General features: G+C 50.0%; 1 protein-coding gene across 5 annotated transcripts in view; it reads left to right on the forward strand.

Moving 5' to 3' along the window:
• The window catches only part of NCS1 (neuronal calcium sensor 1), a 164349-nt gene that overhangs the window by 133346 nt on the left and 17896 nt on the right, over positions 1–13107 (forward strand). For all 5 annotated transcript variants that reach the window (XM_075905251.1, XM_075905249.1, XM_075905250.1 and 2 more), the window contains one exon: positions 9952–10090. In XM_075905251.1, the coding sequence (XP_075761366.1) occupies positions 9952–10090 (139 nt within the window). The remainder of the gene's footprint in view (positions 1–9951; positions 10091–13107) is intronic.

Below are 13107 nucleotides of genomic sequence, written 5' to 3' on the forward strand. Positions count from 1 at the left end.
AAATCAGTCAGGGGCCACACAAGTGAGAGAGAAAAAAAAACCCTCAAAAAATCCCCAACCCTCACTGATGTGGCCCCATGGCCTCACTCCCCTGGTGCTCCAGCCCTATGGTGGGGAGAGGGGCAGGGAGGACTGAGGTTCAAGGCCTCAGGCCACATTAATTCTTCTGGGGTTCTAGGGTTTGTGGATTTTATGGGCCCCTCTAGACTCTGGGATGAGAGGTTAAGTGTGTGGGACGGGGCTTCCAGTGAATGGGATAAGGATGGGGGTGTGAGAGCTGGGTGAGAGGGTGCAGGAGCTGGCTGGGAGTAGGGTGTCCAGCCGGGGGAGGGGGCAGGAGCAAGGAAGGGGGCAAGAGCGGGGTGGGGCAGGGTGTCTGGCCAGGGGGCAGGAGTGTCCAGGAGGCAGGCTGAGTTGTCCAGGAGGCAGGGGGGTTGAGTGAGGGGGTGGGGGTGCGGGGTCTGGGTATGAGGGGGTGGGGCGGAACTTACTTGTTTTCATGCTACATCACAGGCACCATGTAGCATGGCCTTCCACTGCTCCCATTTGCCAGAAGGAAGCCTCCAGGAAGTATGTCCCGGAGGAAGGAAAAGGGCAGCACATGGAGCCACACTTGTTCCTCACATGCCGCATATGGCGGGGAGGCTCTGGGCTTTCTCCCACTCCCCCACAGGAAGCCAGTGCTGGGGTTCCAATCCTGCAGGGGGCCATAAGGATGTAGCACCAGCGCTGGCTCCCTGCTGTGGGGGAAACTGGGGCAGAGGCTGAGTTGGGGCTCCAGAAGAGCCATAGCGATAGGTTGCCGACCCCCTGCCTTCGAGCAAGGACACAGAGCTGCAGAAACGCCAGCCTTGTCTGCTGTGAGCCCCCAAGCAACAGGTAGGTCACTTTACATTTCTATGCCACCGTTTCCCCTCCTTGCCCGTGTCCAGCTACTTAGATTTGAAGTGCTTTGGGGCAGGGACTATTTCTCACTCTGTGTGTGCAGTGCCCAGCTCAGTGAGATCTCTAGGCACTATTATGATTATCATCTCCATATTGGTGCGCATAACAAAATTCATTCCACACACAGACATAAAAAAATAGAGGGAACACTGGTCAGGAGGATAGTTCTTCCATTGACCTAGCCACATCTAGGGTATGTCTACACTACCCCGCTAGTTCGAACTAGCGGGGTAATGTAAGCATACCGCACTTGCAAATGAAGCCCGGGATTTGAATTTCCCGGGCTTCATTTGCATAAGCGGGGAGCCGCCATTTTTAAATCCCCGCTGGTTCGAACCCCGTGCAACGCGGCTACACGGGGCTCGAACGAGGTGTACCGGTAGTTCGGAATAGGAATCCTAGTCCGAACTACCTAGTTCGAGCCCCGTGTAGCCGCGCTGCACGGGGTTCGAACCAGCGGGAATTTAAAAATGGCAGCTCCCCGCTTATGCAAATGAAGCCCGGGAAATTCAAATCCCGGGCTTCATTTGCAAGTGCGGTATGCCTACATTACCCTCCTAGTTCGAACTAGGAGGGTAGTGTAGACATACCCCTGCACTGGGATTGGGTCAGTTTAAGTACAGTGCTCAGAGGTGTGAATTTTTCATTCCCTCCCAAGTAATGTAGCTAGGTCAATCTACTTTGTAAGTGTAGATCAGAGCTGAGTCCTTTGCTCTTGCAGGGAAAGAGTTGCCACAGGTCTATGTGAACACAAAGCAAGCCCTTCCCCCCTTCGGGGACTATACCAGATTCCAGACAGTGTTGTGTACATATTTAGGAGCTGAGCCCTGACAGAACTCATTTCACTTGCAGAACTGTGGATGTGCAGGCATTGCTTTCAGGGATTTCTGTCTAGCATGGACAGAGTGGAGAAGGCCTCTAAGGCAGCCCCTCTGTAGTGTATCCCCAGTTAATTTATAATCCAGTTACATATTTATTTCACCTAGTGTAGTCTGTTAATAGGAAGTGGCACAAGAGTGTATGTTCCATGTGGTATGATGATTATTGTGCTGGTCACATCTTAAAATCCAGAGCTTGGTCATTAAATACTCCAATAGTAGCTGAGAGATGCTAAAAATCGATTAATTCATATATATTTTTTATTTTATTTTTCCCTTCCCCCAAATAACTAAATAGCCTCTGATGTAAACCTTAAAATGACCAGATGGAAGAGAAACTTTACTGTGTATTTTAGAAATGTGCATCTGTCTGTCTGTCCATGTGTCTGTGAGTCCATTTATTCAAGAACTCCTCCTAAATGGTAAAAGTGAGACAACTTTGATGTCTTACCATAGCTTAAAGCAAGGTCAGGGTTTGGTTGTGGCAGGACAATGGGATGTGCTTGGAATCCAATTGTTTCTCATAAAATGGAAAAGGAGGGATCTGGTAGGAGGCAGTTATACTGCAGAATGACCACAGGGAGGCAGCAAGGGGCCGGCAATGGGGACTGGGACCTCTATAACCCCATTGAGCTAGCAGGGGACAGAGGCTAGAGAAAGGGACAGCTATCTACTATAGAGGGTTTGTCTGTTTGGGGGTGTCTGGACTACAGGGTTTTATTGACAAAAGTGGACTTTTGTCGACAAAACTATACCTGCGTCTACACTGCCGCTGAGTTCTGTCAACATAACGTTGACAGAACTCAGCAGTTTTGTTGACGGCTGTAAACCTCATTCTATGAGGAATAACGTCTGTTGTCGACAGAGTTCTGTCGACAGAAGGCGTTATTGCATCTACACTGTCCTTTGCGTCTACACTCCCATGTCGACAAAGCGGCTTGCTTTGTCAACAGAAGTGGCTGTAGTCTAGACGCTCTATGTTGACAGAAGCTTTGTCGACAGTATCTGTTGACAAAACTTCTGACGCTAAAAGCCTGTAGTCTAGACATACCCTTTGTGTGTCTGTCTGTCCCCCTGCCAGGGGACATGCACTCCCACCATGGCTGTGCTTGCTGCAGCTGCAGCAGCCATGGAGAGGCACTTCTCACCTGGCCCCAACCTGCTGCAGTGAGGGAGCTGGGATCGCCCTCTCTCACTGGGATCAGCCTGCCTACTGAACCCCTCATGCCCCAGAATAATAATTTAAATTAAGAAAAACAAACTTTTTTTTTTGAGTTGAGGACCCGAGCAACACCAGGTAAATCCTCTAGTAACCTGGTATTTCCCATTAACCCAGAGTTAATCCAGTCTCCTCCCATTCTGACCGTGGTACACCATGACAATCCTTCTTAAACCAAAGAGGGCAAAACTCTGGTGCTGGTGCCTGGGGGTTAGTGGCTTCTGCAAACCGGCAGAACTCTGCTTAGCAGTGATCAGCACAGTGCAGAAGATCCATGGGAGTTTAGTAGGAAAGAGAGCTTGTGTTATTCACAAAAATTGCCCTGTTGATGTGATGTTTCTGTAGTTATAGTAATGCACACAGTGAAATCACAGTAATGCTCGTAATGAGCACTAATCTATGAACAGTCTAACTGCATGTAATCAATATCTGGGCTCAAGTGAGTAGTGGCTGTGTCAGGGAGCTCTCAGATTGTAATCCTGCCTTTACTCTGATTTGCTGTGAGAGTCACGTCACCCTTGTGTGCCTCAATTTTCCAGTTGATTTTCTTTTTTGGTTGCATGGTCCTGCTGATGTGGTGGAGGGCTCTTCCAGAACTGGCATCAAGGGTTTTTATCAGGACTGTTTTATACATTCTTGTTTATATTACAGCCAAAATGGACAAAGAATGGAAGAAGGGAAGTGCTGTTATCCCATTTTTGTGATAGGGAAACTGAGACATCAAGGGTACGTCTAGACTACAGGGTTTTGTCGACAGAAGTTTTGTCGACAGATACTGTCGACAAAACTTCTGTCGACATAGAGCGTCTAGACACATTCAGTTCTGTCGACAAAGCAAGCTGCTTTGTCAACAAAACCCTGTAGTCTAGACGCAACCCTACAGGCAATAACACCTTCTCTCGACAGAACTCTGTCGACAGAAGGTGTTATGCCTCGTAAAATGAGGTTTACCAGCGTCGACAAAACTGCTGAGTTCTGTCGACATTATGTCGACAGAACTCAGCGGTAGTGTAGACGCTGGTATAGTTTTGTCGACAAAAGTCCACTTTTGTCGACAAAACTCAGTAGTCTAGACACACCCCAAGTGGCTAAGTGGCTTGCCTACTGGAAATCTGTGGCAGTGCTGGGAATTGGACCACCATCCCATGGGACCCAGTTCAGGACACTAAACACAAGAGCAGCCTTCTTTCCAAAGATTTCAACCTTGAAATCCCTTTTAGTGTTTCCCTCCTGCTCCCAGATTTTGCAGTAACGTCCTATATTTTCCTGGCCATAGCCAGTCTCATTTACTTACATGCTTTACTTTTTGAGTTGAACTTTCAAACAAAATCATATTCAGAACAGGTTTGCCCATCCCTTAGCCCCAGTCCAGTGTGCTGATCTGTGGGAGGTGGGATGATGTATAAGAAGAAAACACACTGGCTGTGTCTAGACTGGCAAGTTTTTCCGCAAAAGCAGCTGCTTTTGCGGAAAAACTTGCCAGCTGTCTACACTGGCCTCTTGAATTTCTGCAAGAACACTGACTTCCTACTGTCTGAAATCAGTGCTTCTTGCGGAAATACTGTGCTGCTCCCGTTCGGGCAAAAGTCCTTTTGCACAAAGCTTTTGCGCAAAAGGGCCAGTGTAGACAGCTCAGATTTGTTTTGCGCAAAAAAGCCCCGATCGCGAAAATGGCAATTGGGGCTTTTCTGTGCAAAAGCGCATCTAGATTGGCCACGGACGCTTTTCCGCAAAAAGTGCTTTTGCGGAAAAGCGTCCGTGCCAATCTAGATGCTCTTTTCCGCAAATGCTTTTAACAGAAAACTTTTCCGTTAAAAACATTTGCAGAAAATCATGCCAGTCTAGACGTAGCCACTATCTTTAACTTGTCATCATCAGAGCCAGGAATCCCATTTTTGTCACCCTACTGCAACCAGTAAATGTTACAGACCCTGATGATGTCTTGTAAGATTCCTTTTCCCACCCTTTTTCAACCCCTGTCTAGGAGAGCTAGCACAAATGGGAAAGAGACTATTTACAGTAATCCCTGAAATGGACATACGTTTACAGAGCCACACAGGCAATGGAAAGGAAACCCAGTGTGCTTCAGCTATGGCTACAATCTTAGTGCTTCCTTTTCTGTAAATATTATTCTAATCCCAGCTGCAGCAGCACTACCTAAAGCAGAAAGAACCGCGGGCAAAAAAAAGCAAGAATGAATAAACATTTCTGTCCTTTGTCCCTGCTGCCGCTTTTGTGGGTTAAGGTGTAAGATTTATAGCTGCCTTGGTTTGTCTCCATCTGGACAGGGGGCCTCCTTGGGCAATCATTCAAGGCAGGAGGGTGACAGGCAGCTTGCAGCGTTAACCCCTTTGGAGTTGTGTAACGGGGCAGTAGCTCTGAGCTATTGACTGCGGCAGGACGGGACTGCCTGGCTGTATCCAGTTCCGATGATCAGTGTGTGTGTGTGGGGAGGGGGGTTCTGTTTCTGCCAGCGTCTGTGCTCATGCTGTTCTCATGGTACTTTACTGCTAGCTCGCACATCACCTCTCATGTCAAGGGGAGTTTGGACTTCCAGGAAGCCAGGGTGGATTTCACATGGGCTGTGTCTACACTGGGCCACTTATTCCGGAAAATCAGCCACTTTTCCGGAATAAGCTGCGAGCTGTCTACACTGGCCCTTGAATTTCCGGAAAAGCAACGATGCTCTACTGTACAAAATCAGCCGCTATTCCGGAAAAACTATTCTGCTCCCGCTCGGGCATAAGTCCTTATTCCGGAACACTGTTCCGGGAAAAGGGCCAGTGTAGACAGCCCAGTAATCTTTTCCGGAAAAAAGCCCCGATCGCGAAAATGATGCTCGGGGCTCTTTTCCAGAAAAGCGCGTCTACATTGGCCACGGACGCTTTTCCGGAAAAAGGGCTTTTCCGGAAAAGCAGCCTGCCAATGTAGACGCTCCTTTTCCGGAAATACTTATAACAAAAACTATTCTGTTTTAAGCATTTCCGGAAATTCATGCCAGTGTAGACACAGCCATGAAGTCTCCCAAACATTATGAGACAGATTTTGTCAAGCGCCCCTTTACAGGCCACCTGCCAGACTGCTGAGTCGGCGGCATCCAAGACTCTGGGTCCCTAGATTCCCCCAGTGGTTTAGGCTTTTGGGGTTTGAAATAAGACCAGCTGCTCTTTGGAATCTCTAAGCACACTCTTGGGGTGCAGCTGTCCCTTTGTCTAGTGGCCCATCCTGAGAACTGGACACCTCCGCCAGTCCCCACAGGGTGATCCCTCCCATTCCCCCAGACTCATACACCCGGTCCTAGAGAGCTTTGCCGGGTCACTCTCTCAGGAAGTTCACAGCCATGGAGCATGCTACATCCAGAGCCCAGCTCAATGTTGCTCTGTTATGTATCACGCAACGTAAGTGAGCTCAGATCATTAAAAAACCTGCTAACCATAGTACTCCCCCTCCCCCCAGTTAGTGCATCGGTAACCCTCTGGGCTCCGGACAGCTGGCAGGGCCCCCCATTTCATCCAGATATGTGCATGTTGGGGTGCTTCTCCCACATGGCATGGCCCACTTCTGCCCACCTCTTCTGTGACCTTCTTCTCTCCTGCTCCCCACTGTGCGACTTTGTTCAAACCCCTGCGTGGTCACCTGGCCTCTTTTGTTTTGCTCCTGGTCAATTTTATTTTTCCCCTCCCTCCCAAGGGGATAAGATAAAACGGGAATCTCAGATCACCCTGCTAAAGTGGCAGTATTTTTCATTGTGCCTCGTTGCGCCTAAGGGGCATAAGGGAAAAAACATATTTCAGTGACAGCGAAGCACATATTTTTTTTCCAGAGACCCTCAGCTGAGTGCATAGAAATGCAAGAGGGCCTTCTGCACTCTGCCTTCTGCTCAGTAATGCCTGGGGGGTGAGAAAGGGCTGGGGGGCGGGGGAGCAACCACCAACTAGATCATCCTTGACAGATGTTTATTTAACCTGCTCAATCTAGCCATGCCCACAGTGACACAGAAAACCTGTGGTTGGGTATTTGGAGCAGAGAACTGAACCCAAGTCCCATGCTGATTCCCTGTGTCCTTTCCCTCTGGACTGTAAAGACGATGTATAAACAATGTTTTGGTTTCATGTCCAAGGGAAATCGGTCCCTAGACATTAGGGCAGGGGTCTCAAACCAGGTGCATGAACAGTACTGTTACTCCGTTCTGCTATAGCACCTCCTAGCTGCAGGGCTGACCTCACTTACCTGACATACACACCATTCCTGCATAGTAGATATTATCCCCTTTTTATAGATGGGGACACTGAGTCACGGAGAAGTGATGGGACTTGTCCGAGATGACAGAGCAAGACAACGGCAGAGCTCAGACTAGACATCCGATTTCCTGACTCTGGGTCCTGTGCTTGCTGGAGCTCAGTAGAAAGAGAACTGAGCTGCGTCACTGTACTAAAGTTGTCGCAAGGACAGTAGAGGAGGGCCCGTTTTGGGGAGCCCTTTCAATCATTCACTGAAAGCTCACAAATGCCCGATGGTATTACAGGGAATCAGAATGTTTTCATCTCCTGTTATAACAGGGAGGAGTGAGTCCATGTGATGTCTTCTTAGGAGGATGAAGTCTTCCATCCTTTTAGGGGGAGCAGAGTGCTTTAGTGGCTATAGTGTTGTGAGTCAGCAGTCCTGGGGCCTGGTCAGACTCTGGCAAGGACTTGCCATGATGTTCAGTTCCTCAGTTTCCCCGTCTTGAAAATGTGCCTCAGTTTCCCCACCTTGAAAGGGTGATAATGATCCTGCCCTCCTATAGTCTATATAGTCTACGGTAACAGCACCAATGTTACCTGCACCAGAATACCTTGCTGACATTAATAGGAGCTCTGAGACTGGAATGAAAATAAAACCATGTATCTCTGCTGCTCCCTGACATTTTGATTGTATACGTAAAATAATCATCACACTTAACATTTGACAAATTGATAGTGGTTTCTAGCCACGGATTGCTAGGCACTTTACAAAGGAGGGCAGGATCATCATCACCTTTTCAAGATGAGAAAACTGAGACACATTTTCAAGACGGGGAAACTGAGGAACTGAACATCACGGCAAGTCCTTGCCAGAGTCTGACCAGGCCCCAGGACTGCTGACTCACAACACTATAGCCACTAAAGCACTCTGCTCTGCTCCCCCTAAAAGGATGGACGACTTCATCCTCCTAAGAAGATCTCTACTAGAAGCACAAGAGTGGCACGGCAGCAGTTGCACCAGTGTAGCGCTACAATGACACTGGTTTTGGTGACAAAAGAACTGTTAACCTGTCTACACTGGGGCTTAAGTTGGTTAAACTACATTTCTCAGGACTGTGAATTTTTCATACCCCTGAATAACAGCAGGGTCAGCCTCACTTTCTTGTGCATACCAACCCTTGTCTACACTTACTAGGAGATCAGCACTGCAGGGATCAATCCCCCAGGGGTTGATTTAGCGTGTCTGGTAAAGACCCGCTAAATCGACTGCTGCTCACGCTCCTTTCGCGAATCAAGACGTATAAGGGGAATCGATGGGAGAGTTTCTCCTGTCGACGCTCCTGCAGTGGAGACACCACCCAGTAACTTCATCTAAGGTACATGGATTCCGGCAATGCTCCTCGTGTAGCTGGAGTTGTGTACCTTAGTCCAACATCGCCCCCTAGTGTAAACCTGACTGTTCTCTTGAAACTTGCATGGTAGCTGCCATTAAATGAATACATAGAGCTGCAGTGGACACCAAGTGCTAGAATTTCAGGGCCTAATCTGAAGCAGATCAGTGCTTGCTTCATGTACTCCCATGACAGGGCTGTGTACAGGGAGCTTTAGTTACTTAAAAATTACACATTCGCTCCAGCATTACTGTAATGTGCCCGCTCAGTGAGGTCTCTGGACAACTAATGCTGCCAGCGCTTTTCATCTGCAAAGTGCTTTACCGACATTAACTGAGCTTCACCGACCCCGCTGTGAGCCAGGAAAGCATCTCTACGGCCAGTCACTATCAAAGCAAGGAGCAGCACTCAGGCTAGGGGCTAGTTCCCAGCCCCAGGCTCTGATCTCTAGCTTGGTGGGCTGCCCTCCAGCACTGAGCCAAACAAAATTCCTCCTTTGTCAAGCAGAAGATTTGGCTGCTGGGCTTGAGCGGCTTGTAATAAGGATTGTATGGCACTGTCTAGCTGTAGAGCACATTGCCCCATCGATTAGAGATGGGGAAACTGAGCCATGGAGCAGGCTCATGAGTTGCTAGCAGATCCAGGTCTCCTGACTCCCTCCTGTGGACACACATGTCTGAAGTGTTGGTCTGAGTACACATAGAGGTGGGCTGTGAGCACTCTGTTGGGATCAGCTTCCCCCATTGTATCGTGCTATGTGCCAAGTGCTCTTCTGGTGCCCGCATGTGCAGAAGAGGGAATGGCCAGGGAAATCCCACAGGGTGCAGTCAGGGGAACCCACCAGCTACTCCCTGCTTCTCCTGGGTTCTTCTGGCGGCTTGCGGAGTGGGTCAGCACTGCGGAGAGTCGAGATCCTGCAGAGAGTCACTGGTGCCTGCCTCCAAGGAAGCGTGGTTGAGCTACGAAAGCAGCAACCTATCTCTACACCAACTGCTGATAGCAGCCGGGGCCCTCCCGCCAAGCATGAGTTGTGCTATCACGGAACCACGCGGGCTACGGAGCTGCTCAGGAAACACATTTTAAAAAGGCTGGAGGAGGATACTGTCTATGAGCAATTTCTCACTCTGGATGGGCTGCCTGTAATTGCGGAGAAAGGCTGAGAGGAAGGAATGGGGCTGTAATGAAAAGCCCTAGCGTACCAGCTGTGGCCTTAGCTGGGTCAATGGAAGGTGGATGTCTTGTGCCCAATCTACCTGTAGCCTACTCACTTTTCTCTCTCTCTCTTTCTTTCTCAGGTACAAGGGCTTCATCAAAGACTGCCCCAGCGGACAGCTGGACGCTGCAGGCTTTCAGAAGATCTACAAGCAGTTCTTTCCCTTCGGCGATCCAACGAAATTTGCAACCTTTGTTTTTAACGTCTTTGATGAAAACAAAGTAAGCCAGTGACTGACAGCAGCTAAGCCCCCTTCTCCCTCAGTGCAGAGCCCCTTCCCCCCCCAGAGGTTGTGCGGTTTAGGACGCCTCGAAATGACTTGTACAGTGACACCCACTCACCGTTCACTTCTCGACGTGCAAAAAACCAAATGTTTGCTTCCCGGGGCGGGAAATTAAAGCAGAGGAGCTTTAGCAGCTAGTCCCTCTGCTTGTTTTACTTCATGGCTCTCATGGGGGCAGTGGATAGGCTGCAAAATGCGAAAGGGGAAAAAGGAGGCATTGGATGCTGCTAACAGAGGCCCATCAGGCAGGCCGGCCTAAGTGTCTGCGGCAGGAATTACCCAAAGCTGCAGGCTTTTCATTGCCAGCCAGATCAGACTTTTAACAGACTAGCTGCAGTGAAGAGAAATGTTTGTAATTCCCTTTTCCTTTGTCTCTTGCCCCTGTTGTGGGGGCTCTGACTCTCTGCCCTTTTCTGAGGGCATCAGAGAGGGCGAGCTCCTGTTTGTGCCTGGATCAGGTCACCCTCTGCAGGGCCCCAGCTGCTCTGTTTGCACAGACAGAGCCGCTGAAGAGACAAGCCTGGAGCCCTGTTCTGCTGCACCTAGTCAGTAGCAGCCTTTGCTAGGAACCCTCCCTCCATTCTGATCCCCTCCTTTGTTTTTATTCTGCTGATAATTTCAAGGCGGCTCACCCCCATCCCTCAGCTGCGGGTCGTTCTGCAGGCTACCAGCACTTGTTTAAGTTGTGGGGGAGAAAGAGACTCTAATTTTATACATGTTTACTCCACCTTGCTACTCCCCTCTCCTCTGGTCATGAAGGGTCTGTCTCCAGTGCACACTGAGGCTATGTCTACACTGGCAAGGTTTGGCAACAAAAGTGCTGTCCATATGCAAAAGTTGCCAAAAGTGAAAACCGGTCAAACCACTTTTTCTGTCTCCCATTGTCGACATTTCATGGCCACATTGCTAGCAGATAGAGCAAAGCAATGTGAGTAAGCATCCCACAATGCAGTGTTGTGGGAAGACAGAGCTAATCCCTGCGCTTCTTGGGATTCCCTTGTAGCTATGTGAGCTCTCCATACCAAGGAATGTCAAAGCAGCACAGTGGTCTCTCCAGCCCTCCCCCTGTAGCAGCAGAACAGACGCACTCCAATTATTTATTTATTGTTTGCTTCCCTAAACGGAGCAGCTGAATTGGCTGTCAAATACTTCCTGGAGCTTTGAAAGGGGAGGGGATGCCTGCCTGCAGGGCAGCAGAGATCACAAAACACTGAGCACAGCCATCTGTGCAGGCATTTTGAGACACTGGAGGAAGCCAGTTCTCTGGAGAAAACAGCAGAGTCCACAGGGGCTCTTTGTTGACAGTAAAGGGAGGGGGAAAGACAAAAGTATCTCGCAGGGGTGGAAGTTTTTTGTCACCAAAACTGGGTGTTTTTCTTAACAAAAGTTGAATTGTACTGTAAACACTCTCAGGGTATGTCTACACTAGAAAGTTAGTTCGAACTAACGGACGTTAGTTCGAACTAACTTTCCTATGCGCTACACTAGCGCTCCGCTAGTTCGAATTTGAATCGAACTAGCGGAGCGCTTAGTTCGAACTAGGTAAACCTCATTTTACGAGGACTAACGCCTAGTTCGAACTAGCTAGTTCGAACTAAGGGCTGTGTAGCCCTTTAGTTCGAACTAGTGGGAGGCTAGCCCTCCCCAGGTTTCCCTGGTGGCCACTCTGGCCAACACCAGGGAAACTCTATGCCCCCCTCCCGGCCCCGGACCCCTTAAAGGGGCACGGGCTGGCTACGGTGCCCGTGCCAGGTGCAAGCCTGCCAGCACCCAGCTAGCAGACCCTGCACCTGGCACGGCACAGAGCCACCCACCCGATGCCCCCCAGCCCACCCCCTCTTGCCGGGACCAGGCTGGCGGCTCCCGGGAGCTTGCCCTGGACCGCAAGAGGCGGGCACCTTCCTGGGCTAGTGCGGACATCGTGGACCTCGTCCACGATCTCCGCACTAGGCACAGGAAAGTGGCCGTCTAGGGCAGGAGAGCTGCCAGCCTGGCCACCCAGGACCAGGTGTGCATGAAAATCAAGGGGGTCCACTGAGACCCCCGACACTGAGCCCTGAGCTTACAATGGCCGTACTGGGTCAGACCAAAGGTCCATCTAGCCCAGTAGCCTGTCTGCCAACAGCGGCCAACCCTAGGGACCCTGGAGGGGATGGACCGAAGACAATGACCAAGCCATTTGTCTCGTGCCATCCCTCTCCAGCCTTCCACAAACTTTGGGCAGGGATACCACTCCTACCCTCTGGCTAATAGGACTCCATGGACCCAACCTCCATCACTTTATCTCACTTCCCTTTCAACTCTGTTCTAGTTCTAGCCTTCACAGCCTCCTGCAGCAAGGAGTTCCACAGGTTAACTATTTGCTTTGTCAACAACAACAACAACTTTCTCTTACTAGTTTCAAGCCTGCTACCCATTCCTTTCCTTTGGTGTCCTCTAGTCCTTCTTGATGGGAACTCAGGAAGAACTTTTCTGAATGCACCCTCTCCACCCAACCCCTGCTTTTAGAGACCTCTATCCTGTCCCCCCTCCGTCTCCTCTTTTCTAAGCTGAACAGTCCCAGTCTCTGTAGCCTCTCTTCATCTGGGACCTGTTCCCAACCCCTGATCATGTTAGTTGCCCTCCCCTCTCCCAGCCTTTCTCTTCCCCTCTCCCACCTCCTTTTCCCAGTCTCCCCCAGTTTTGTTCAATAAAGACAGAGTCAATGTTGGAAGAAACGTTATCTTTATTTTGTACATCAATAAGAAGGGGGGCTAGGGAAGGGCAAGTGGAAGGAGGTGAGGGAGGAATGGGGTACGAGCCCCCGATGGGGAGGACTGGGCTGGCTCTGCGGGCTTCTGGGGGTGGAAGCTCTCCTGCAGCCCCCCAATTACTCCCTCTCCCCAGATGGCAGCCTGCGGCAAGTGCAGCCGGGCTGATGGCCGAGTGGTGTGATGTGCCCAGTGTGGGCACTCA

The sequence above is a fragment of the Pelodiscus sinensis genome, chromosome 22, assembly GCF_049634645.1.
Source record: "Pelodiscus sinensis isolate JC-2024 chromosome 22, ASM4963464v1, whole genome shotgun sequence".
NCBI classification, from domain to species: domain Eukaryota; kingdom Metazoa; phylum Chordata; order Testudines; family Trionychidae; genus Pelodiscus; species Pelodiscus sinensis.